Source organism: Alligator mississippiensis, chromosome 16, assembly GCF_030867095.1.
Source record: "Alligator mississippiensis isolate rAllMis1 chromosome 16, rAllMis1, whole genome shotgun sequence".
Lineage (NCBI taxonomy): Eukaryota > Metazoa > Chordata > Crocodylia > Alligatoridae > Alligator > Alligator mississippiensis.
In genome coordinates, this window is record NC_081839.1 from 1,350,105 (window position 1) to 1,375,586 (window position 25,482).

General features: G+C 58.0%; 1 protein-coding gene across 2 annotated transcripts; it reads right to left on the reverse strand.

Annotated features, from left to right (window-relative positions):
- Window positions 1–1,723: 1,723 nt before the first annotated feature.
- Window positions 1,724–22,386, reverse strand: HOMER3 (homer scaffold protein 3). 2 transcript variants are annotated; one of them, XM_014595726.3, is made up of 11 exons: window positions 22,264–22,386; window positions 21,734–21,921; window positions 13,261–13,405; window positions 12,315–12,471; window positions 11,568–11,699; window positions 11,190–11,297; window positions 7,750–7,871; window positions 7,152–7,308; window positions 5,821–5,931; window positions 4,696–4,776; window positions 1,724–3,603 (listed from the first exon to the last, which is right to left on the reverse strand). In XM_014595726.3, exons 3-11 carry the CDS (start codon window positions 13,272–13,274, stop codon window positions 3,415–3,417), a joined length of 1,071 nt encoding a protein of 356 aa, XP_014451212.1. In that variant the 5' UTR covers window positions 13,275–13,405; window positions 21,734–21,921; window positions 22,264–22,386; the 3' UTR covers window positions 1,724–3,414. The 2 variants fall into 2 exon arrangements, with proteins under 2 accessions (XP_014451212.1, XP_019339508.1); XM_019483963.2 differs by lacking the exon at window positions 21,734–21,921.
- Window positions 22,387–25,482: the final 3,096 nt, after the last annotated feature.

A 25,482-nucleotide genomic window follows, 5' to 3' on the forward strand; every position in this document is an offset into this window, starting at 1 on the left:
GCCCGCTCCGTGGAGTGTAAACAGACCATCGCAGCACTAAAAATAACCTGTGTCCTGCGAGCGCCCGAGCAGCTGAGCTCCTGGGGCTGGCGCTTGAGCCTCCACGGGGCCGGTCACCTGTTTTCCATTATTGATGTTGCTCGATTACAGATTTGCCCTGGCACGGTTCACCTGACAGCCTGCCTGCCCTCACTTGGCTCAGGCCCCGGGTTGAGCAGGAGCTGCTGGTGCAGGCCCCGAGTGGAGCAACTGCGTGACTTGGTCTCCGCGGCAGGGCCGTGCACTGGTTGGCGGTGTTGTGGGGCTGCCTTGTGAGCCTCCTTGTCCATCCCCGTCTTGGCTGCCACGCGCTTCCAGCATCTACCTGGAGAGGTTCCCAGTCTCTGTGCTTTGGGGTCCAAGTCCCAGGGGAGTCCACAGGGGCTGGGCCTGACCGCCGCTGGGGAACGAATCCCAGCCTGACCTGGCCTTGAAGACGGTGTTGCCCACCCTGCTGCTTCCCTGGGCCCATCCCCACCCCTGTGACCAGCCAGCAGACTCGCCTGAGCGTCAGTTTTGGGCAGTCGGTGGAGGTCCCTGTACTGGCAGATGCCACCACCTTCCGCACTTTGACAGTAGCTGTGACTGGGAGAAAGGAGCAAAAATAAAAACCAGGGGACGGGGTGAGGGCCCAGGAACCAGGGCAGGGTGCAGGCGGAGAGCAGGGGGTGCCGTGCCTCTGCAATGTTCGCTGCTCCACTGGGGCAGAACGGGGGGAGCCAGTGCCCCGCCATTGCACAGCTGCCCGTCGTGCTCCTGAGTGTGGGGTTGGGGCCGGCGTGGAAGCTGGTGCTGGTGGATTCAGCGCCAGTTTGGAAGAGAGGCGCCTCCCGGGACCATCCGGCGCACAGCTCCTGTCCTTGGGCAGGAGCCTCCTGGCCCTACTGCAGCTGAGTCAGCTGCTCGTGACTCAGTGGAGCAGGGACGAGGCTCGGCTACTTCCTCCCAGAGGCCGCGAGGCCGGAAAACAGCAGTGGAGGCCGATGGGGGCTCAGACGGAAAGGTCCTGGCTGATGCCTGGATCTGTACAAGCCGCTTGTGCACGGGAAGCCGGGGCTCTGGTCCGCGCTGTGCACCCCATGAGGCAGGGGTGGGGAGTGCTGCTGCTGCTGGCTCCGCTCTCTGCGCTGCAATTAGCTAGAGCCATCGGCCTCCTGCTTTGAGTGGCAGCACGGCCGGGTCTGGGCTGGAAATTGCAGTGGGAAAGGCTTGGCGCGGGGGCAGAGCTGAGTGCTACCTGCTAGGGATGAGTGTGCAAGTGAGTGTGCAGGTGCGTGGGGAGGGCATGCAGAGCCCAGCAGGGAATCGGGTGGAGTCATGTCACGGCCTCACCTGAGCTCCATGCTGGGGCTTGTGCCTGCTCTGTTCCTCCCTGGAGCCAGTCCTGCTGGGATCTGCACCAGCTCGGCTCCAGGCCTCCCCGCGTTTCCCTTGGGAGCAGCGGTGCGAGCGCTGCCTGCCCCGACGACCTGACTCAGCGAGGGTGCGACCCGGCTGCTGCCGTCAGCTCTGATCAATGGGAAAGGCTGGAGGCGCCAGCCATGCGGCAGGGGTGGTGAGACAGAGAGCGCCAAGCGGACCCTGGACACGTCAGCAACCGGCGTCTCCCAGGAGTTTGCAGCTGACAAAACGCGCGCGGCCCCTGCTGCCCCCACGCCCCACAAAGAGCCGGAGAGAAGGCAGCTTTCCTGGAGCTGAGCTCTATTTCCAAAGGGGAGGGAAGGGGGTTCCCGGAGCACTGGGGGGGTGGTACGTGTGCCCTGGGCCTCTCCATCCCTGTGCTGGCTCGTCCCCTGCCAATCGCCCTGTTGCAAATGGATGCGACGACGGGCTCATGCCCACAACCTCGGTGGTTTCCCACCTACATGCAGGCCCAGCACCGTGGATCCTGCCCCTACCGCAGCTCTGTGCTCCTGGAGGGTAATGGGCCAAACTCCCCTCACTCACGTGGGCGCTGGCCGAGGCAGAGGCTCTCCCAGAGCCCAGGGCAGCTCCGTCGTGCTCGGACTTGTTCCTTGGGCCTGATCCTTCCTGCCTGTCAGCTTGGTGCTGACGTCCCCTCTCTTGGCGCAAATGGGAGGAGGGCCAGGCCTGCAGAGTCACGCTGCTGTGAGCGCAGGCGATTTGGCCTCTACTGCTTGCTAGCGCTCTAGGAAGACTCTTCACCCCTTCTGCAGGCTCCCAGGAACCTTAGTCGCTACCACTTCTGTCTACACTCGATCTACGCAGCAAAGAGAAAAGTAATAAACAAACCCAGTGACCCCCCACCCCCTCCCGGGAGGCTGCCAGCCCCCTACATCGACACGGCTTGGGCGGCAGCACAAGACTAAGCATGCTACTAGGAGACTACAGGGTCTTCCAGCCGTGGGAGGAGGCATGAGGCTCCCCAGGCTCCTTCGAGCCCCGTCAGAGCCCGGTGCCTGGACAACATCCCCGAGCACTCGCGCTTCCTCAGCGTCCCACGGCCCAGCTGCATCTGCCCGGTGGGGAGACGACCGGTGTCCTCCCCAGGCTGCAGCATTGATGGACACGGGGCTGCTCTTGCCCACACACGAGAGCAACTATGATTTGCTCCATTTAATTCAAATAATCACAACCCTCACAGGCCTGGCGAGATGCCAGCCTGGCAATTTGCTGGGCATCCCCAGGGGATATCCCATGTCTCAAAAGCTCCCCCCCCCAACCCTCCCCGCAGTAGGGCCACTGCTCTCATCTTCAAAAAGCAGCTTTAAAAAGTAAGAATAAAACCCCGTGGCCTTAAAATTCAGCTACAGAGGTGAAGCCTGCAGCTCCTCACCCCTCTGGAGGATGAGCCTGAGCAGCGGAGCAGGGATGGGGCCAGGCCATGACCCACCATGCTCCCAGGCCCCGGTGCACACAGATAGTGAACCAAAGTGATCAGATCCTGTTGAAACGCGTGGCAGGGTGGGGAAAGGGAGGACCCGCTGCTGCCCATGGTGAGACGAGCCATCTCCTCCCTGGGCAGCGGAGGCCGAGCGGCTCGTTCTACAAGAGGCAAGTGTTTTCCTACAAAAACTACTGAGAGCCGCAAAGGCGGCTCCATGGCTAGAAAAGGGGCTGTAAAAATGTGGGCAGTGCAGTGCGGGAGCCAGGGGGGCCGAGGCAGCCGAGTCACTGAGCCACGCAGGGAGGGCCAGGCTGTGCCGGGAGCCAGAGGAGCCTGGATGTCCCTTAGGGCTGGTCTTGCGGGGACGCGCCGGCCGCAGTGCTCTGTGCGCAAGTGGCTCAAGCCAGTTTTGGCTCCGGGCAGCGGTGGCGTGTGGATGGGCCCTGCCTGGCTCCAGCCCTGTGCCCCTGACGGTAGTCTGATGGCCCTGGCGGGGACCCCGCCTTCCCCACGGGCCTTCTGGCTCCTCAGTTGCTCTCCAGGAGCTTGGCCAGTCCCTGCCGGATCTCGCTGAGCTCGAATATCTTGACGTCCATGAGCTCGGCTGCCTTGGTGACCTCGCTCTGCATCTTCTCCCTCTCGGCCAGGGTCTCGGCCAGCGTCTGCTCAGCCAGGTGCAGGCGTCGCTCCAGCTCTGCGTTCCGGGCCTCCAGCTCCTAGCGGGGGAGGCAAGGGCCTGGTCAGTGGAAGGGCAGCGACGTGGCTGTGCTGAGGTGCCTCCAGGGGCCGGCAGCCACCGCCCTCCCCCTGCCTCGTGCTGCAGCACTGGAGCATGTGCCCTGCCCCACAGCCACCCCTGCATGCGTGTACACCCCCAGGCAGCCCATGGCCAGCCCTGCAACCCATCTACCAGCCTCTGCAAGCCCAGCAGGAAACTGCACGTAGAGGGGCTGAGCTCCTGGAACAGCCCAGGCCCCTCCGTTCTGCCCCTGCCCCGTCTCCTGGTGTTTCAGTTCTGGAGACATCGAGTGTTAGGAAAAGTCGTTTTCCCTTTGAAACCAGGCTCCTGTGCCCTGTGCAGAGCCCCAGCCCCATGGGCAGAGATGGGCGCAGGCAGCCTCTGAAGCACAAATGGACAGAGCACGAGTGCTTCCATCTGCATCCTTGCCCGCAGGCAGAGAGCAGCTTGCATCCATCCTCCTTGCCCGCCCTTCCTCGCTGGCTGGCTGAAACTGGAGCTCTGCTCCTCATGGGGCGGCTGGCAAGAGACTCTGAGGCTCCCCTTCCCACAGGCTGAACACGTCCTCTGCCCAGGCCAGGCCCAGCCGAGGAGCTGAGCCTCAGCCTCCCAAGGGATGGAGGGATCCAGGGCACTCTTCTCCCTGGTCCCTGGACAGGGCAGGCTGCGCTGCAGGGCTGGTGCACAGTGGTATGTACGACTGCATCTTTGGGGGCATCTCAGTCCTGCTCCAGAGCCCCCCACAAAGTGCCAGGGGTCGGTCCCCAGCCACCAGCAGCCCCCAATAATACACAGAACAGGACAAAATCCTGCGACGGGTGTCTAGGGACCGCCTCACTGGCCATCTTCACAGAAACCAGAGGTCTGTGGTGGGGAGCCCCCTGACAGCCCGGGAGAGGGGGAAGCGGTGGGATTCTTCAAGCTGCACCCTCCTGGAGAACGAGGGGCCTGGCAGGATGGTGGAGCTGGGCAACCCTGTATCTCTGTCCCCCCCCAGGCAAAGGGAGACTGATCCCTCTGGGCTGAACTAGCCTCCTAGGTTGGGTCTCTCCAGGAGCACCCCTATTACCTGCAGCTTCTGCAGCATCTCCTCGCGCTCCCCCTCGGCCTCCCACCGGCTGCACTTCTGGCTCTTCAGCATCTGAATTTCCTAAACCACAAAGAAGAAATGAGCACTGAACACATCAAACCATAGAGCTGCCCCCACCCCCAGTCAGCAGGGCCTCCTCCCTCCACTGCCCTTTCTTCCTGCTCTCTATGGGGAAGTGCCAGCTCTTCCCTGCATCCAGGCAGGGCCGGAGGCCACAGGAGCTCTCCCTGACATTGCTTTGGAAGGGAACGGCTGCAGAGTGAAGTGCACACACCGACCCCCACAGCACGTGGCCCCCCACCCCGTGCTGGGACCCTCCACCCAGCCTGGATGGAAGAACAAGCAATGAGCAAATACTGGATGCCACACTCCCCTCCCCCCGCCCCTGTAATTAAAGTGCTCCTTTAAATCATTAATTTAAACACTGTGAAAGTGATAGGCAATAACAAAGCTAGAGGCTAAATGCAGCCACTGCTGAGAGGAGCGGGTCGGGGGGCACAGCCAGGCTGTCCGGCAGGAGGTGGGAAGCGGGCAATAGGCAGACCCCTGTCCATGGTCCTCAGTCTGGGACCCTCAGGGCTTGTGCTCGTTGGGCTTGGCCTTGCTCTTGGAGCCAGGGGACCCTGTGGGCCTCCCCACTGCTGATCTGTGCGTTGCCCCATGCCCTGCAACGCCAGGAGCAAGGCATTCCCTGGACAGAGCCTGGTATAGCAGCCTCCTGCTGCAATGGGAACAAAGGCTGCAGGGCTGAGACACCAGCCTGGGGGACCATGGCAGGCCCTGGCTGATGGGCTGGGAATCAGCCACGTCAGTGAAGGTTGAGGGCTGACGCCCTGTATCACCTGGCAGAGCCTTCTCTTATCCGGGGCATTGTCCAGGCATGAACACAGGGATTCACACTCCCTTGTGCTGGCAATGGAAAGGCCCTGAACCGACAGAGGTGTGGCTGGGACGACATGAGCTAAGGGCTCTGGAGGCCACTGCAGGGCACAGGGCAGGCGACAGCCTGAGATGCGCGGGCATCTGTGACGACCGACCCTCCAGGTTTGCCCCTGCATGTGGGGGCGCCCGGCTGCTCTGCTGTGTCTGCTCTGGGGCAGTTACCTCGTCCTTTGACTTGATCAGCAGCTCCAGCTCCTCCAGCGTCTGGCTCAGGTCCTCCTTGTTGCTCTCGTTGGAGGAATCCTGAGCTCCCTGCAACTCCAGCTCAGCCACCTGCGTGGACACACACGTGAGACGGGGGATCAGGTCCTGAGCATCTCGCCCAGCCCCTGACAACTTCCCTGCTATCTCCTCCCAGCAGCTCGCTGGCACTTCCCCAGCCCATCTGCAGCAACAACCACTCTCAGCCTCAGCTTCCCAGCTCTGCAAACCCTGGAGAGCACGAAGGCAAGACCTCGGCCAGTGGGTCTTGCTGAGCTAGCCCTGAATGGGGCACGTCACATCCTCTCTGCAAACCACTGGAGCCAGCTCCAGCAGCCTCAGCCTTCCAGCAAAGCGGGGTCGGACCCTCTGTGAAGGCCAGTGGAGGAAATGCAGACAGGGCTTGGCCCACGGCCCCTCTGCTTTTGAAACCTGCTGCACGGATGCTTAAATTATTCATTGGGAGAGGATTCGTTTTGAACAGCTCTGCCAATGGCCACACCAGCTGCAGCCAGGCCTCAGGGCAGTGCTGACATGGCTGGGCTGGAAACCACTCTCCATTGCACATGGACAGGAGCCAGCATGGGTCATCACAGGCCCAGAACAAGGGACCTGGGGGCCCCTTCCCACCTCGGCCCCCCCAGTCTCCTTCTCAGGCCCATTGCGAACCCCCTCCTGGCCACGTGACTCCCACGGCTGCAGCAGCCCCTCAGCTGACTGCCAGCGCCCAAGCCACAAGATCCCATTCTTTCAGCTGGACAAGGGCCTGTTTGTCTGGCACCGCTGCTGCGGCTCCCACCCGTGCTGACTTCAGCCCACTGAGAGGCTTGTGTCTTGCCTGCTGCCAGGCCAGACGGCTGCCCTGGCACAGCGTCCGGCAACGAATGCAAAGGGAAAGCCTTAAGTAGCAGAGATGGGAGAGATGCAAGGACGCGCCGGCTTTGTGCTCCCCCTCCCCACAGTTGTGGGGCTCTGCTTTACCAGCCTGCCTGCATATGGGGAGAGGAGCTGGACCAGCCACCTCCCTAGCAACTAATGAGAGCCCCATCTCTCCGAGGGGGAGAAGGGGAGCCTAACGAGCCTTCACACCAGGGCCAGCACCTCGATGCCTCAATCGGTTTCTGCATCAGCTGCCTTCCTGCGAGTCCCACGTGATCCCCCAGACCTGCAGCCCTGTCCCCCGTGGATGCCTGCGGGAATGAAGGGGACCCCATAGCCCAGAGTCTGGGCTCACATGGGCTTGAGACTAGGTGTCCCCCACCCTGCTCCCCTCAGGGCCCCGCTGTGCTCACCCGCTGCCGCAGTGTCTCCGTCTCCTCCTGGTACGCGGCCAGCTGGTTCTTCCACTGGTCCACACTGGCGTTGGCCTCGTGCAGAGCAGCCACCAGCTTGTTGTTGTTGTCCTGGAGGGTAAAGAACTCGGCCTCCCACTGGACCTCGCTCACCGAGCTGCGGGAGGGGACGGGGAATGAGGGTCCGAGGCCCCTGCTTGCACGGGGGTCTCAACCCCAAGGAGCCAATGCCCAAGTTACCATGCACTGATCAGAGCCAGGCCTGGCCGCGACCCTGCTCCCACACCCACCCCGTGGTGTACGTGGACGTCTGTGCCCTCATGACCATCGAGGAGGGGTCTGGACATGGTGACCAGGACAACCCGGCGGGCCCTGGACTGTGGGAAACCTTCAAGTGGGGTCCTTGCTCCCTGCACAGGGGCAGAGGTGGCTGTGGGAGCCAGGAAGGGCAGCTGGAAGGATTGGGTGCCACTGCTGCTCCAGACAAGTGCAGAGTCCGAGCCAGGGGTCCCTGGGAAGCAAGGTGTGTGCCTCCATTGCTCCAAGCCCACTTGAGCTTTTCCCCGGGGGAAAAGCCCCTGTCAGGGCTGCAGCTCACCCCTCGGAGAGCATCTTCTTCAGCCGCTCCTTCTCTGTCGTCATCTCGACGTCGGCACTCTGGCTCCGAAACAGCTTCTCCTCTCCTGGCCCATTGGAGCTGATGATGGGGCTGGGCAACACCTGTGGGGAAGGTCCCGGCATGTCAGGTAGGTCTGGGCCAGGACATCCAGCACCTCCCACGGGCCAGATCGCTGGGAGGTCTGGGGGGGGTGGGGGGCTCCGAGGTGGGGACCCTGGGGTCGACCACCTTGGAGTGGGGAAGGAGGGGAAAGGAGCCTCTTTTACCACGACCATGCCCTGCTGTGTGGCACAGACAGGGCCTGAATGGAGAGATCCCTCCCCGCTCTGGGCAGGCTGCCCTGCTGCTGGCGTCAAGGGAGACGTCAAGGTGAAACTCAGGGAATCTCCATGGTCGGGGGATTGTGGGGAGAGATTCTCTGCAGGGTCTGAGCGAGACAGGGGACACCTCCTTCCCACCGTGGCTGCTTGCTTCCTTGAGAGCAGGATTGGTGCTGAGATCTGAAATGCTGGGGCTGGCATATTGGACAGGCCAGAGATGTGTTGGGACAGAGAGAGGAGCCATGTAGAGGGGGGGAAGGATGGGGACAGCCGGGCAGATGGACGCCTGTTTTCCAGTTGGCGAGGTCCCCCCCTCCCGTTCAGCCGCTCCGCGAGCCCAGCTGCGACAGCAATCCTAGCGCGCAGGGTCTGAGCCATGCCCCGGGCTCTGTGCCCGCCGCACTCATCTGCAGAGCAACTTCACTGCAGGGCCCTCTCTTTTCATTTGCATTTTTTCAAGGCAATGGATTCCTTGGCCCCAACCTCCACCTCCCTCCGTGAATGCCGAGGATGTCACGGCTCGTAACCGGAGCCCCAAGGCCAGGCGCGGGGTGCCGTCACGGACCAGCGAGGTGCTCCAGAAGTGCAAGGCTGGTCGTCCCATCGTGGTGGCCCCTTCAATGTCCAGAACACCTGGGTTCCTGTTCCCACTCTTTGGGCAAGGAGGTGAGCCCTGTGCGATGCGGAGGGGCCCCCTCAAGCCAGGAAAGGCAGGATGACGGGGTATTGTGATGCATCCTGCAAGTGCACCAAACCCCGGGGGGGCACACACTGCTCTGCGACATTGGATCACAGCAACACGTATCAAGATACCCTCCCTGGCTGCAATCTGGACAGAGCACCATGGAGCAACAATGAACGTGCCACGGCCACAGATACGTTCTGTAGCGCGCAGCCCCCCGCTCCCTCCCGTCAGCTGCTCCCAGCAGGGAAGGGACTTGGTGCAAAGGTCTGCAAAGACCCCCTGGGTGCCAGACCCCAGACCCCGAGGTGGGAACCGGCAGAGCCTTTCCCCGCAGGGCCACAAGACCAGTGGAGCACCAGCCACCTGATCTGTGTGACTTTCTGGGGTAAGGACAGCCACCTGTCTTCAGAATCTGCTGATGCCTATAAATAGAGGAGGCCGGGCCCCAAGCTGTGCCGGAGCCACCGGCTCTGTGGAAACCCCAGTAGGAAGGTAAAAGGGCGACCTGCAGCATACACCCCACCTCTCCCACGGCGTGACTCACCACCCACTTCATAGATGGGGGCACTGAGGCAGAAACAGGGTGTGGGAGGGAGGGAGCTCTGCACCTGGGGAAATGGGCAGACTCATCCCTGGGCTCAGGTGCTGAGCTACGGAGCCCTGATTTGCTGAGGCAGGCGGGGGTGGAGAGGCTGACAGGCTGTGCTGGGCTGATGGGGGTGGGTGGGAGGAGAGACCCCAGCCTCCCACGGTGTGAAGCCGGAGGAGGCCAAAGCTGAAGGGGAGGCAGAGAATCGGGGAGGCCTGGCTCGATTCCAGGAGACGGAGCTGCTCTGTCCTTGCCCACAAACAGCAACGTCATCAATTATTTAAGAACGAGGCTCGCGTGTGAAGTGCTGCTAGTGTACGACCCAGGCAAGATGGGCAAAGAGGGAGCACTTGTGTGTGTGTGTGTGTGTGCGCACGTGCAGGCTGGCGGTGGGCATCAGATGGAGTGTGCGTACGCACGCCGGTGGGGGAGTGTGTGTGTGTGCGTTGTGTGCATGCAGCAAGCAGAGCGGTGGGTGCTGGCTGGCGCTGGGCTGTCTGGATGGCGGTCTGCATCTAGACAAGCCGGCGGGGGGTTGCTAGGACAGTGCAGCATCTCCTGGAGCAGCGTCTCCAGCTGAGAAGTGCTCTTAAGGCTCTTCACAGCTCACCAAAACTCGTTAAGTGGCCCCTCAGCTGAAATAATTGCTTGCCCCTGTCTTAACCACAGCCATGTTAACCCCCTGCATGCTGGTACGCGGAGGCCCATTCTGCCCCAGGTACCTGGCCTCCGCTCCACTTCGTGCACCGGTAGCTCAAGTGGGGTGGACTCTGGAGCACCCATTGCAGCCGGTCACAGATTGCTCTCCCGGGCACAATCTCTGACCACAGATTTGTTCTGCTGCAGCGGATGCTGGCGCAGCCTGCCTCCGCTGCCCACGCTCCGCTCCCTTCCCTGCTCCCCGAGCCTTCGGATGGGGCAGGCAGAGTCAAGGGGAGCCAAGCTGGACAGATTGTTCCCTTTGCTCCGCCACGCCGGGCTCTGCGAGCCTGGAAATGCCACCGCCTCCTCCTCCCCCTCTTCCTGCAGGCCAAGGTACTGTTCGCACTCCCTCCTCCTCCTCCTCGGCTGCTGCTCCATCTGTACTCAGCCGGGGGAACGCAGTGTCCTCCAGCCTCCGGCTCCCCTCCTGTTGCCAGGAGATGGGGGAAATGCACAGCCACCTCTGTCCCTACGCTGAGTACAGAGGCGACTTCCATGCTCCGTGACCTGGGATGCTCAAACTCCCCATAATAACCCTGGGCAGCCCCTTCCTGGGTGCCAGGCACTGCAGAGGGGCAATGCTGTGCCCATCTCTCCGGCTGGCAGATGGGCTGTGAAACAGCCTGAGCTGGGACCTCTCCAGGGACAGCCCGCTGTGCAGGAGAAAGCCTGGCACCCAGCAGGGACGAACCAGGACCAGAAACATGGCAACCTGGGCTCTGCCATAGCCATGGACATCTCGCCGGTGCAAGGCGGTCTGCCTCTTCTCCAGAGCTTCCCGTGGGAGAGTTACTTTACCCAGCAGTCGGTGTTCATCACCGTCCCCCCTTCAGATGCTGGCAGAAGGCTGGAGGCGCACAGCCCTTCAACCCAGCTTCCCCTGGGCCAGGTAGGGGCTGCTGCATCCTCTGTTTGGCCCATGACCTCAAACAACTTGAAGGGATCACGATCTCTCTTGCGTGACCAGGCAAAGCTGGAAGCCAATGGTTCGCCCACTAGCTGAACCCCCTCCCCGCTGGCCAAACACCCTGGAAGGAGGGGCTCCGGCCTGCGCACACACGTGCTGTCACAGGTTGATGGTGTAGCACCTGCTCCCCTGCGCCTGCCGGGGCCCGTCAGGTACCTGGTGAGAAGTGATGTTCAGGGCGGGATTGGTCAGCTCTGTCTTATCCTGCGATTTCTCCCTCGCCAAGCGGGCAGCTTCCTTCACCTCCTGGAACTTCTCTGCGAACTGGCGTGTGGAATTTGGAGCAAAAGGGAGAAAGTCACTGTACTGTCACACTTAAACAGGTAGAAAATAACCCCCCCCTCCTTTCTCTGCCCTCCTGGCACTCCAACAGCCCAGTGTTTTGCTTCCTCTGACAGCTATGCACCATCCCAGAGCCCTTTCCCCCAAGCTGACGCTGCTTTGGGATCTCTGGAGGCTTCAGGGGTGCTGCGTTCCCTTCCCCCAGCACCCCCAGGTGGGTTAACTTGCTGCCAGCATCCTGACATTCGTTACCTGGGAGAGATGCTGCTCTGAAGCGAAGCCCAGCCCATACACTGTGTTGGCCCGGCTGTCTGCCCATTGTCCGAACTTCTGGGAGGTCTTTGTGAAGGTCATGTTGGGGGTGATGGTGCTGTTGATGATGGCCTGCAAGTGGGGGGAAAGGATGCAGTCTAGTCTGTAGGATGGGATTGGCTTTCTGCCGTGTGGCAGTGTTGGCTGGATCAGAGGGCTTGTTCCCGTTGTTAACTCGCCCACTCCTACGATCGCCCAAGCTTGCCATGAAGCACGAAGGGTTTTATCTATTGAGCTTCAGCTCTAGTTAGCAGTGACCAAAAGCCATTCTGATGTGAGGGGCCCCATGACATACCCAGAGCCTGTGCTAGCATCTCGTACCCAGCGCTACCCTGCAAGTAGATCCAATGGGCCCCCGTCACTGACCGAAAGGCCCAGGGCTAGTGGGGCTGCGGAGGCTGACCAGGCGGAGAGTGCCCGCAGAGGTCTCCCCAGCACGGGATGAGGGATCGCCAGTGGAAGCTTGCACCATGCAGGCTCTGGGCACAGAGGCCATCGATCTCCTGGCTGCTGCTTCCTGGCACTAAGATCCCAAGTGCACATAAACACCCTGGGTGGCAGCGTGGGTGGTATCACACCCCACTGCCCGCCAGCCAGGGATCTGAGCGCAGCAGGGAGTGTGAAACGACTGCCGAGCCCTTGCTCTGGCCGCCCCTGCCTAGCGAACGGCCTGGTCCAGCTCCTCACCTTGGTGCCGCCCACGCTGATGATGCGGTAGACGTTGCGTGTGGCATCGTAGAAGTAGGAGACGGTCAGGGCGTGCTTGCTGGCCGGGATCCAGTTCCGTTTGGTGGTCGGGTCGATCTGGAACACGTGGGCCCTGGTGCTGAAGATGGGCTGCTCCCTGCAAGGGATGTCAGCAGAGCTGTCAGGGCAGGGGCTGCTGTGCGGCGTCTGCAGAGCGCCATGGCACCTGCACCCCCTTCTGCTGAGCGGGTGGCATCTCTGCTACCTCCCCCTAGCCCGTCAAGTGCTGAGTGACTCGAGCCCTGTGGGAGGCAGGGGGGAATCTTTCCCTGATACAAGTGCCTGGGTGCAGCGGGGCTGAGAGACTTTACCTGGCTTTGCTTTGAAACCTCCAGCTCTGGCCACTGCTGCAGCCATGTGCCGGGGGCGTGAAATCTCATTACAATGCAGCCTAGGCCCCCGAGGCAGGAGGGACCCCTGGTCCAGCTGCAGCCTGGCAGGGTGTGCATCGCTGGGACCTGGAGACTTGTGTTTCTGCTCCAATTTAAGGCCACCTATGCTTCGGTTACTGAGGGCTGAGCCTGGCACCCTGAGGAGATCATCCCCGTGGCTCAAGAGGACTTTACTCCCTGCTGCAGCTTTTGCATCCAACATGTAGATGACTTAGCCGGCTTGCACAGAGGCCTTCTCTGATAACCCTGGAGTCCCGGCCGGCTCCTTCCAAAGGCAGTTTGGCCAGTTTGCCCATTGCAGATTTATTTTCCTAACGAGACTCAAAGGTCGCTGGGCTCCACTCCTACATGGTGCACTTTGTACATGGCTGCCCAAAGAGGCTAGGAGCCCCGACACTATCTCCCCACTTGGATACACAGCTTCCACCATCTGCTCTTGCACCTGAAGCCCCAAGTCCAGGGTGGGGTCAAAGACCAGAGAGGGAGGACATTACCTAGCTGTTGACATTGGTCAGCAATGGTTAGACAGACTGTTAGGCAGCGAAGGTAGCATGCGTCTCGCCTCCAGCAGCTTCCTTCTCAGGGCTCCTAGCGGGGCTGAGGCTCCCTTTCGGTTTGTCTTCCACAGGGATTCATTTCCTAGCAATGGAAAAATTAGCTGTTATTGATCACAGGAGGCACAGAGGGAGCATTCAGCCGGGCAGTGTTTAGAAGCCTCATCGGTCCCTCTCTCGTAGCCCATCACTTGCAGGTTCCTCCTCCTCGGACAAGATGCCCTGCTCACCCGCGGAGGGAGGGGGGAAGCTCTACATGGGGGCAATATGGGCATTAGGCCCAGACTGGTTTTATATAGGGAAGGACTCTGGCCACAGATCTTCTTCCTTGGTGACTCCAGTTCCACACGCCTGAGCACAGCAAAGGGCGCAGAATGGATCCCCTGGGGCGCCTGTGCTCTCACGTGCTGCAATGCGGTGCCTGATCATTTCTAACAGGAGTAGCTCCCTCTTGCCCCCCTTAGCAGCTCTGTGTCCCCGGCCCATCTGTGCGAACTGGATTCCAAGTCTGCTACACCAGTGAAAGTGGTCTGCTGTTTTGGATCAGCGCTGGCCCGGGCCCACCTGCTCCTTCCTTGGCCCCAGGTGCTGCGAATGCCGTCCTTGCACCCAGCTGCCTTCCAGCATCACTGCTCCAGCACTGACACCCTAGGGTCTTCCCTGAAGCCTCCCGACTTCATGCTAAGGAGGAAGCCTCTGTCCCCCCAGGGGCAGTAAAGGTCACAAAGTCCTACAAACTGGAATTTCTTTACTATTCGTTCCGTCCAGGAAGAGCACACACCAACTGCAGATGCTTCCTCAGCCTGACGAAGGGTATTTGCACCTGAAAGCTTGCAAGGAAGAATTTTTCCAACTATTTGAGTTGATCTAATAAAAGATATCAGACTTACTTAAAAACTCTTGTCTGCTTATGTCCTTAGACCAACACGGCTACAGCCTACACCCCTACAAACAGGATGGGCATCAATGACGCCTGCTGTTCCCTCATTCAGCTCCGTTTGACTGTGCATTTCCTTGCTACAGAGGGGGGTGATCTCGACGCTCACGCTCTTGGCCCCAGCCCTATGCTCCCCGACCCTGCTGGGACCAAAGCTGCAGAGAGCTGCATGCCTGTCAAGACGAGAGATGCTTCAGCAATTCTGTTCCTCTGCAGGCCCCTTATGCAGCGATGGCGCTACAGAAAAGGGGGCATTTTCCCCTTCCCAGCAAAAGAGCAGCTAAAGGACTGGATTTTTTGAGGCCAGTGCCTGGCGCAGGAGACCTGCTCCCAGCTTCCACTTACTTGTGTGACAAGCTCAGAAGCCAGAGCGGAGAAGCACGAGCCTTGTCAAGGCTGGAGCGGAGGAACACAGCAGCGAGACAAAGGACAGAGAGAGGAGGGAGGCAGCATCTCCACAAAAGAAACTGAAAGGGAGAGGAGGCAAAAGAGGAATAGTAACTGAAAGCACGCTGCTGGGAGGTACAGCTTTGGGAGGCCTTGGTGATACAGCCCCAGACTCTGCAAACTCAGACTCCGGGGCTTGCAAGGGTGTGACCGGTGCAGGGCCTCGCCTCACCCTGTCTAGTCACTCATCAAGCTCTTTGGCCAGCAGATCATCAGTGCAGCAGATGTGCCCCAGTCGAAGAGCAAGGTGGGGGTTGGAGGCCGGGACTGAGGGGTACAGCCAGGACTGGAAGAGAAGAGGCGCCGCGCGTCAGAGCGGAGCACGGGACTGGCACAGCTTGCCCAGCACCTGTCTGCCGTCTGCTTGCCTCTGGCCAGAGCCAGTGGGCTCTCGCTTCCAGGAGCGCTACTCGCTCCCGTGGCAAAATAGGCTCACACACGCCTGGGACTGGAGCTGTCAGGTTTTCTCCCTCTCTCTGCAGCCTCCTCCCTCTTCTCCCGTCTAAGTGTTTGAAGTGCACGCGTCCGGATGCTCCGCACATCGATAAACGCTGACAACTCCTTTCTGGCTCCCAGCCGCGGCTCCCTGTGACAAGACCGGCGCGGCAGTGGAAAGGGCACGTGTAAATAAACCCCACTCACGCCCCCCCACGGCTGATTCCCTGCTGATAATTAAGAAAAGGGAAGCAAATGAGTGAAAGGACAAAGATCTGGCTCAGACAGAGACATGATCAGCAAGTGTTTGATGGCAGCTGGAAAGGATCCAGCTCTCGTCTCTGCTTGCATTCGTTCCCAGCCCGAGGGGGAAGGGCAGAGCTCTGCTACTACATGCCCTACTGCTGGTTCGAGATGACCTGCTGTCTGATGCCTGCGCTCTGCCACCGCGGTGCTAGGGAACCCAGCCAGCTGCCCCCGAGGGAGAGCAGCCCCGGTTCACAAGGGACACGGGTGATCCAGATCAGGGCGAAATCTTAACGGGCTCCTCCTCATCATGGCAGCAAGGCAGCTTCTCGCTGCTGCCGAGGGGCTGCCAGGCTCTTTGGGAGGGGAGGGCACTGGACAAGCGGATAGGGACCCAAGCCTCGACCAAGTCAGTGGTTTGAGTTATGGTCAAGCTGTCTAGCAGCCTCCTTTTGCTCCACTTAGTTCTTAAATGGCTTCTGTCACTGCCGTGTCTGCACCCATTTCCTGACAGACTGATGCTGCTGCCAGGGTGGCAATACGCTGGATCCCTTCGCTGATGGGCTTGGCAGAGGCCCGGAGAGCCGAGCGGGCCGGAGAGACCGCATGCCCTTCCAGCCAGGAACCCAGGTTGTAGCCGTATTGGTCTGGAGGAAAAGGTAATCAGGACTCGTAGTAGAGATGATATCTTTTATGAGACCAAGAAGATTTTTGCAAAAAAAACCCCCAAAAACTTTTATTGCTTTAAATTTTCTAAAATTTTTGGGTTTTTTGCAAAAATGTTGTTGGTCTCATAAAAGAGACCATCTCCACTAGGAGTCCTGATTGCCTCTTCCAGCCAGGACAGGCAGCAGGGCACTGCTGGGCTGTGCGACCTGGGCGGTGGGAATAACCAGACAATATTTGTTTTCAGGACTGTCAGCTCAGCGCCTTTCATCCGACCAGGGGCAGATAAGGAGATGCAGCCTGAAGAAGGTTAATAAGCCAGTACCTTCTTCTCTATCCCAAGGTGGAGGCAGGAGTGAGAAGCAGCTGCCTGGTCTGCCTTGAGTTCCCTCCACCGTTTCCTTTGACAGACTCCTCTGGAGGCTCGTTTGAAGCACCCGCTGGTGTCTTTTAAAATAACCCGATGTTGTCCACACTCACAACACAACTGATGTGCCCCGATGCCGGGGAAAAGGAGAGGAACCATCTCCAAGTCTGGGCCCCTCTGCCCCCTTCGGGGACGAGCTGGACTGCTGAGCAGACGGATCGAATCCAACCCCAGCCAGAGCCCATAGCTCCCTTTCCGATCCTCCTGACCCAGGCATGCACCGAGGCATCTGCCAGGCATCCCTCTGAGCCAGCCCGGGGGACTTCCATGAGAAAGCACCTGCACAGGCGTGCTCCCACGGGTCTATAGACATGTGTGCAACCATCGGGCTGTGCTGAAGCAATGCTTGCGCAGACCCCAAGAAGTGTCCTCAAAGCCACTGCAGAGCTCGGCTCCTGAGTCCTGTCCTGGCTCTCAGCTCCTCGCTCACCTCTGCCCGGTGAAGGGGTCACCTGAGCCAGCACCTGCAGCCTGGCCAGCTGCATCCCCAGCACGCCTGCCTTCAAACCCTAGCTAAGGATCCCTCTCACTGGGGGATTTCACAGGGCACCTTCATTTGTGCTCACCCTGCAGACCTGCCTCATAAGCGGGGAACCCGTGGCTCAAAGAGGGACGGGACCTGCTCACGGCCGCAGCAGTCGCGGGAGAGCTCAGCCTGGATGCTCTCCCCTGCTAGTCCACCCTGTCCTCAAGCAGGTGGTGCCGAATCCCGCAAAGAAGGGCTTCCCCGTCTTCAGGAAGGAACCAGGCCAGACAGAGGGATGTCGTTTCAAAGGCTTGCTCAGCCCCCTCTCGTTGCCTTGCTTTGCAACCGGCTGGTTTCTCGGGCCCCTGTGCACGCAGCAGGCTGCCCTGCCCCGCGGGTCCCCGGGGTGGGAGTGCTTTTCCATTCACTCTGGTGCTCCCCGGGGATGCTCTTGCCGTGGGCAGCAGCGCTCCAGGGAGCTCGTGCCTGACATGGGCAAATGCTCTCTTCAACTTTTTCCACAGCTGCCGTTCGACCCATGAGGACAACTGCTAAAACGCAGCCTCCTGGCAGGACTCTGGAGGGTGGGGGAGGAAGCCACGGTCCCTATTGGTCTCTCCATCCCAACCAATGGGTCTCGGTGATGGGTGGGTTCGGAGAGGAGGGTGTGGGGAGCTGTTCCTGCTCCTCGTGTCTCTTAACAGCTGCTTGTGGCTTGGGCTTTGTCCTTGCTATTTCCGCTCCTTCCATTTTTCTTCCCTCCCTTTCCCTGGCTGTTGCACGCTCCAGAGGGAGCGTTCCTCGTGGACGGTCTTTTGTTCTTTGCCACGGTTAAGCCCTGCCCTGTGATCTTGCAATGCCAGTTGGGGGCAAACTAATTCAGCTCATTGAAGTGCTCGGCGCGTCCTGCTCCCCCTCCCTGCTTGCCTTCGCTCGAGAGAAGCGTTCTTTTGATCTTTGCCGTGGCGGAGATCTTTCCGCCTGTCCCTGCCACAACAGACGCAGATGCTTTGTGTCCTCTGTCGCATGTTCCCGACGGTGTCTGCCCAAGACACAGCTATCTGCTAGGGATTCCCGACAGGTAGATTTGCTCTGGTGGGTCCCAGGGTGAGTTTTCCATCCAGGACCGGTGGCTCTTGATAGCACAGGGCATTAAGAATGAGGCCCTTTACCCTGAGCACAGCAAAGGGAGGCAGCCGGGGGGGCTCCGACCTGCTTCTGCTGCGCCGTGCCCTCGTTCCAGGATGCATCACCTACATTCACCCTCCCTGGCCCTTCTCCTTGGTGGCGGCAGAGAGGCCAAGTGGCAATCGATCCCCAACGACAGATCAATCTGCCCCTCTTGCCCGGGGTGCACCAGGGCAGGGCTCAAGCCCATCAGTGCGGGGCTGGCGTACACGAGGAGCTTGCCCCAAGGGTACTGGCTTTGTCTGGATACACGGGTGGGCTTTGCCGTCTCCCCTGCCAGGCAGGCAGGATTTGCAGGAGGCCGGTGCAATGCTTGTAAGTTCCCCAGACCACAGGCCCCCCAAAAACCCACGACACACGAATCTTGTTGAAAGCCGAAGAGAGTCGGATCAGCAGAATCATCTGCCCAAAAGAAACCTGGGCAGCCCTGCCGTGGATTTCTCTAGGACTCCCAGCAGGAGAGAGCGGGAGCGCAGCGAGGAGCTGCTCTGCATCGCAGCCTGCAGCAGCTAGCTCTGGGCGGGGTGGCCTGGAAGACGTGCGAGCCCCGAAGGCAGAGGCGGCCGTCTGATAAACCCAGACCACTGGCCGCAGGGTGGTTCAACTCAGGTGTGCACGACCAAAGCGTTCCCAGGGGTGCAGGTGGCTTCCGGTCAGGCTGCAGGCCTTTCAGAGGTGGAGGGAAGCCCCTGCAGAGACCTCGGTGGATGCCAGCCTGTGAAAGGCACGGTCCCGTTCTGCTCACAGGGGATTGTGCAGGTGACCTGGGAAACATCTGCTTTTTGGGGCCATTTCCATTTGTCACTCACTGACTCTTCTGTCGATACGCTCGCCTCCGCCAGCCTTGCCGCTGGCTCCTGGGCGGCGCTCAGCGCAGCAGCTCCGAGGGCTGCAGAAGGGGCTGGGAGAGACCGTGCACGCGAGAGAGAGCTGGCTCCTTCCTGGACCTCAGCCCGCTGCTGCGCTGAGTCAGCAGGGATGCGGTGCTGGAAGTGCCAGGGACAGGGCTCTCCCTCCTGCCAGTGCGCAGGACCAGGAGACGGTCCGCTGGGCAGGAGCATGGGTGCAAGACCGCGCCAGAGACAGCATTCGACTGGGACGGGGTGAGATTCTGGCACGGATCTGATGGAAAGCCCAGAGTCTCTGCGGCCTAGCGGACTGCGTGGCAGGGAGCGTACGAACTAATCCTCCCCTCTCCTCCTTCCCTGGTGTACCCTTGGCTTCCCGGTGAGAGATTAACCTAGGAGAGCTTAGTACAAAAGCAGCTCCCCCCAGCCTGTTTGCTGCTAAAGGGCACCAGGGGAATTGCACTCCTGTCGGATTAGTCGTGGGGGTGGAACGCGAGTGCAAGCGTGCAAGTTCAGACCCAGGGAAAGGAGGACCTGGGCGTTAAAGGCCCAGCACCGTTATGAAGCATTGCTTTTCCTGGACACCTCTCGCCACCAGGCCCGGGTCCCAGGTGACGAGGATGGCTCTGCGGCTGGGTGCACAGCGCGTGCCTGGAACAGTCCCCGTGCGGGGACGGACGTCTCCACTGGCTCTCCCAGTGCCACACACGGACTGGAGCCTTATCTGCACGGTGCTGGGAAGTCTTGAACATAGGGGAAGCAGAGTGCATTTAAGTAGTGCGTAGCCTAACCCAGAAAGCTAGAGTCTGGGCAGCGCTGCTGACAGCTCACCCTCGTCCCTCCAGTGCTGGGCTTCCAATGCCCCCCCGTAATAAGCATCTACGAGCACCCCGCTGTGCTCTGTGCATGTTTCTGCCTGCGTGCAATCATTTTAACCACAGCATCCTCAGCCCTTCCAGACATGGATGCCTGCTCAGTTCAGTGGGCGCAGCTCCATTCTCCTCTGCTGCCGTTTCAGTCCTGCCCCTGAACAGCGCAGCCAGGGCTCCTGAAGCATGACCAGAAGCCTCTCCTCTCCGACGCCCATCCTAGTCCTCCCTACAGCGGAGACTGCTGTGTCGTCTGCTAGGTGGAAGTGCGGACGAATGCTCACTGCAGGCGCAGCCGGGAGGTAAATGCATTTGCTTCCCTTGTGATCCAAGCAACGTTTGGAAGTGGACTCTTCCAAAGAAGAGGAGCCAGCACTTGAAAACCTACTGTGCAACGGGGATACATTAGAGTCCAGGAACAGGCTGTGCGGGAAAGCTACCCAGAGATACCAGAACGAGCATCAGGAGGACATACAATAGGCAAGATTTAAGAGTCACTGGTGAGGGGTAAGGACTGAATCCTTACTTCAAAATGAGCTCGCTTAAATCAACTGGTGGAAAATGATTCAAAAGGGGATGCTCTGTTAATGCCTTGGGAATCCAGAGAAATCTAATGCCTGCAGATGGCTGCTCAACATTTCCATGTGAACGATACACAAGCACAAAGGCATTTCAGTTCAGAAGGTCTATGCAACTAAAAACAGGGGATTTGGGATAGAAACACCACCTCCACGGTAACAGCAGTGCTGCTGCTGCTGCTGCAACCCTGTAATTAGAGCGAGATCTAAGAAAATATCAGGATGACATCGAATCAACCTTTTCTGTGGGAACTGGCAGGCCTCTAAAGAAAACGCAGAGCTGCTGGGTGTAGTCGTGATGACTCCAAGAAGGATTCATCTAATACACCTGGAGAATAAGGCGCCAGGCCCAACCTATGCACCTGAAACACCCTTCCTGGCAATCCCCAGGCTGAAGTTTTGGATTCAAGGTAGGGATCACGGAGACATGGGGCAGTTTCAGATTTCGAGTGGGACCAGTGTAAGCCCCACAGGCTTCAGTGGATTTGCTCCAGATTCATACTGGTTTAACTGAGACCTGGTTCTGTGCCTCTGCCCCTTCTGCCACCCCCATCTATATTTCACTCTGTCCAGTAATTCTTCCTGGGTTGCCTAAAACAAAAATCAGAAACTCAGCAAAAGAAACACAAGCCAGTGAACTTGCCCTCTAGTCTCACACTGACAGCTTGGGGGGATCTGGGGAGGCCGGGCTCCTCCCGGCCCAACGTGCTTCTGAGTGGCCCAGAAGAGTTCATTACAAAGCAACTCGCTCAGAGCAACGTCAGGGTCTTAAAATTACACGGCTGGGGTTTATTACCAGCACATTAATTAAACACCAGGCTACAATCTCTTTTTCATGCCCGTGCCTTCTAGCCACTTAAGCACAACATATTTCACCCCTGGAAGATTTTAGGGGGTCATAAACTTAAACTCACGTTGGAGATTTCCAATCAGACTCCTCACCCGCTCAGAAATGCAAGCAGTATCCCAATTACTGAGCACCAAGGTCACAAGGGAAAAACAAAACCTGTCCTTTTTAACTTGGGAGAAGGTGGCCAAGGGCTGTTCCTGACTCCCGCTCTGGACCCCAGGGCCCCGTCCCTGTATCCTGGTACCTGTCAAGAAGTTGCCGAGATTTGCAGTTGTCTACTTTGTGAACCCTTAAACTTTAGGGCTGCTTTGTACTCTTAAACTGGCATTTCTTTCTTGATGGCAACCTGAAGCCCTCATCCCCTCGGCTCGGATATACCTTAAAAAACATGTTGGGTTATTTAAACTGGTACGAAAACAAAAGATACACGAGTAATAATCAAAATGCCTGGCTCACCCCATCTCCGCCTGGGTGTCAGCTTCTTTCTTCTTGGGCTTCTCTTCGGCCGCCTTAGCTCCTCTCCACGTTTGATTTATTTTTCCCTTCCTCTTTCTTTCTCTCTTTCTCCGGATCCGGATGCTCTTTAAATTTCCTCCGGAATTTCACTTTGAAATCCGCTAGTTTTGTTGCTTGTTCAAAATGACCTATAATCCCAGAGGGCGTGGGGGAGGAGGCTGGGTGAGGTCCCGAACACCCTCCCGAGGAGAGGTCTTCCCCACCGAGAGCGGCAGCCCAGGGGACCTTGGCCAAGAACTTTGGAGCACACTTTGCTGCTGAGATGTTGCAGCCTCCGGCCCGCAGTGTCCTCCTCTCTCCTGCTCGCAGGATCCCTTCCTCCCTTCAGCATGGGGAGGAGAGCAGCAGCAGCAGCAGCAGGATTATTCACTGCTTTTGCAATCCCTTTAAACAATGCTGCCCACTCCCTTCTACTCTAGGCGACTGATAAACCCTGGAAGTTTTTTCCACAGCCCAAAAAGTAAAGCTACCTCTCCAGTTGATCCCTCTTGATTGCGATTTCTTTGTTCTCTCTTTTTATCCGCTTCCTTCCTCTGCCAACTGCCCCATCTCGGTCACATTTCTCTTTTCTTTCTCCTCACTTTATTTCCAATGGGTTCCAGCTGGCTCAGAGGCACCACCTGCCGGGCACAGCTCACATCTACACCCGCCGAAAAACCAAGCTGCTAAATAAGATCAGCACAGCTCCAAGATATCCCAACACACCTCCTTTCCCGGGGCTTCGCCCTTATATTGTAATCTCGTACATACTACGGGTCTAAGCTTTGACCAAAGGGGTCTGAGCAGCTGCTGCCTGCTCCAATACAGCCTGCCCCTTCTACCCCAGGTATCTCAAACGTGTTCGCTAATACTTTAGAAAAACAGCACGTCCCTTTTATTCCAGTCTAGGGAGTGGTTTCCCTCACCTCCCTGCGTGGGCCAAATTCTCCATTCCTTTGTATTCTGGGTGGACGTTTGCACCTGTGCAAAGCGAGGCTGAGCTGCTATTACATTTGTAAGGGATTGAGGGATTGGGGGAAGGGAAGTTTCTGGGAAGCAGAGAGAGAAAACACTTGAGGAGTGGGGTGGGAAATCAGCTGAACGTGACCTGCCAATGTGACACGACGTCAATCCTTGGATGTACAAACAGGGACATACGGACACACTATATTTCCCCTGTATTTGGCACTGCAGCAACCACTTTCTGGAGTGATGCATCCAGCTCTGGTGCCTACAGTTCAAGAAGACAAGGTTCCTTGGACCCTGTGTCCTGAGACCAACACGGCTACAACCTACACCCCTCAAACATGCAAGAGACACTTCAAAAAGGAAGTTTAAAAAAATTGCAGAGGGCTGAGGGAAGGATGCTTTAAAAAACTGGAAACTGTGCCTGCCCGGTAAAAGATTATAAGAATTTGAAGAATTCAATCTGCTCCTAAAGTTGCAAGTCTTTAGACTTGATCGCAGCCCATAAACCTGGACAGGCTTAGGTTAGAAATAAGGTGCAGCGCTTTAGCAGCGAGAGTTATTAACCAACCGAACTGCTCATCTAGGGACGGGTGGAGACTTCATCCCTGGGAGATGTTGAATTAAGGTCAGGTGTCTTAGCAAAGGATGTGTTCTAGTTCAAAGAAGAATTAATTCCAAGAAGGCCTGTGTTACACAGCTGGCTTTTAAATCTGTGACCTGGGGTCTTTTGCACCTACTCTGCACAGGCATAAATAACAGAACTGAAAATGGAGACTGGAGAACTGGTCCCGTGGCAAAAATGTATAAATCAAGGGAAGGTTGGGTGGACAGATAGATAGACACATTTGACTCTAGGGATAGAGATAGGCAGCCCAAAATAAGCACTAGAATCTAGGGATGGAAATAGATTAGATGGTATTAAAGAAAACATATCTTCCTGCACCTAATACGCACTTTAGGAGTACCAGCAAACATCTCGTGATTGTGCTCCAAGGCCCTAATTCACATTTGTTGTACAGCCACAACAGGCCAGCTCCTCCCCTGCTGTAAATCCATTGACTCCACCAGGCTAACGCTGGGGATGAATTTGGCCCCAAACAGTCTGATGCCTTTGTCCTCAGGCCGTGGATGCCACGCAGCTTCCGTGAGCTGCACCAGTGTGAAATGGGCAGCACTTTATTCTCGCCTGTCACTAACAGAAGTGACTATGCCCGGCGCAGGATAACAGAATTGGGGCCTTTAGGTTTGTTTCCCAGACATCAATATAAGAGACCATATTGAATCAGATAATGGAACCAAATCATCCTCTTCAGTGGGCAAATATCTATGAAACTATACCCACACTTTAAAGAAAATGGAGTTGCCACCACATTTGAAGCAGCGACAGCTGCCTGACCTTGGGGATCACTTTGGGGGCTGAAATGTCAACTGCACCTGCCCTGGCTCACCTGGGTGTTCAGTGCTACAGCTGTCCCCTCCTCCTCACCCTGCTGTCTTGCTACCAGGAGACCTCTCTACCTACCTAAAGAGTGCCTAGAGCACCTCCCTCTCAGGTGTTTACAAGCTAAATGCAGGTAGAGTCTCAAGTTCTGCCTCTCTGCAAGGCAGCACAGCGGAGTTGACTCTTCACACTGACCCTGCCGCACCTGCAGCCTAATGACTTGCAGGGAAGAGAAGGCAGGAAACAGGACTTGCCGCTGCTCTTCTACTGAGCTTTCTGCACTATCTCCAGCAGGCTGCCAGTGGGGTTTCTGCATAAAGCAGCTGCTCTCTGGTACCATTTTCCTTCTGTTCCAACCCAGCCTCCAAACCTGCAGCATCACAACCACGCAGCTGCTTCCATCGGCTCAGAAGCAGCATAGTGCACAAAGTACAGCTATAGACTTGGGTCCTGCTGTGAACAGCCCTGTCTTATGTGTTATGGCCAAAGGAAAAAAAAAAAGATCACATTTTTCCTCTGACAGCAATGGCTGCATTAGAAGAGAAAAAGCCGTTCTGTCTGTATTCAGTTCTGGCACCTCCTTTTGCAACCCGGTCCAAGTGTAAGAGCACATGCACATGCTTAGCATTTGCTAAAGCAGGCAACAGTTGTGCAAGCTTCTCATATTCATACGTCTAGTGATGTCCTTAAACCTTGGCTCCTGGCAGGGAACTAGTCCCGACTTTCCCTCCAAACCCAGCACTGCCAATGCACTCGAGTCATGATCAAAAACAGTGCTGTTTTCTGGGCTTTCACAGTGCCTCAATCCTGACCTAACACTTCCCACTAAAACTAAAGCCAGGCCTCTCGTGAACAGACTGCCAATAGTGCTGAACTGTGTGGTGATTGGAGGAGTCCAATCCCATTTTTGCTTGTGATTTATTAGGTTGCCTACTTTAATAAGGAATTTCCCCAAGAGAGTTTTCGTTAATCTCTGCCAGTTCTGCACATTAATTTCTCCATGCCTTAATAGCTTCAAGACAATGCTGTTGCTTTCACCAAAATAGTAAGTTATGTCCGAGCAGTTTTACAAGGCAATGTGGGTGTAGCAGCCATTCTTCCAGCCCTATTCACGCCGAAGCCTTTGAGCAGACGACAAGCACCAGGACTGCCTGAACTAAGACCGTAAGCATTTTGGGGCGAGGGACTGACTTTTTGTTGCACTTTGATGCTGACCAGCCAGATGAGGCCGATACCTGATCTAAATAATATGTACCAAAAAGAACAGCAACAATGCCTTCACTCCTCACCTTCCTCCCTT

Bases quoted from the DNA above. Each gene is read 5' to 3' on its own strand.
- HOMER3 (XM_019483963.2), bottom strand. The intron at 11,700-12,314 runs GTGAGGAGCTGG...CCCCACTTGCAG, and splicing joins TCAGCGTGGGCGGCACCAAG to GCCATCATCAACAGCACCAT. The intron at 11,298-11,567 runs GTAACGAATGTC...TCCACACGCCAG, and splicing joins CAGAGCAGCATCTCTCCCAG to TTCGCAGAGAAGTTCCAGGA.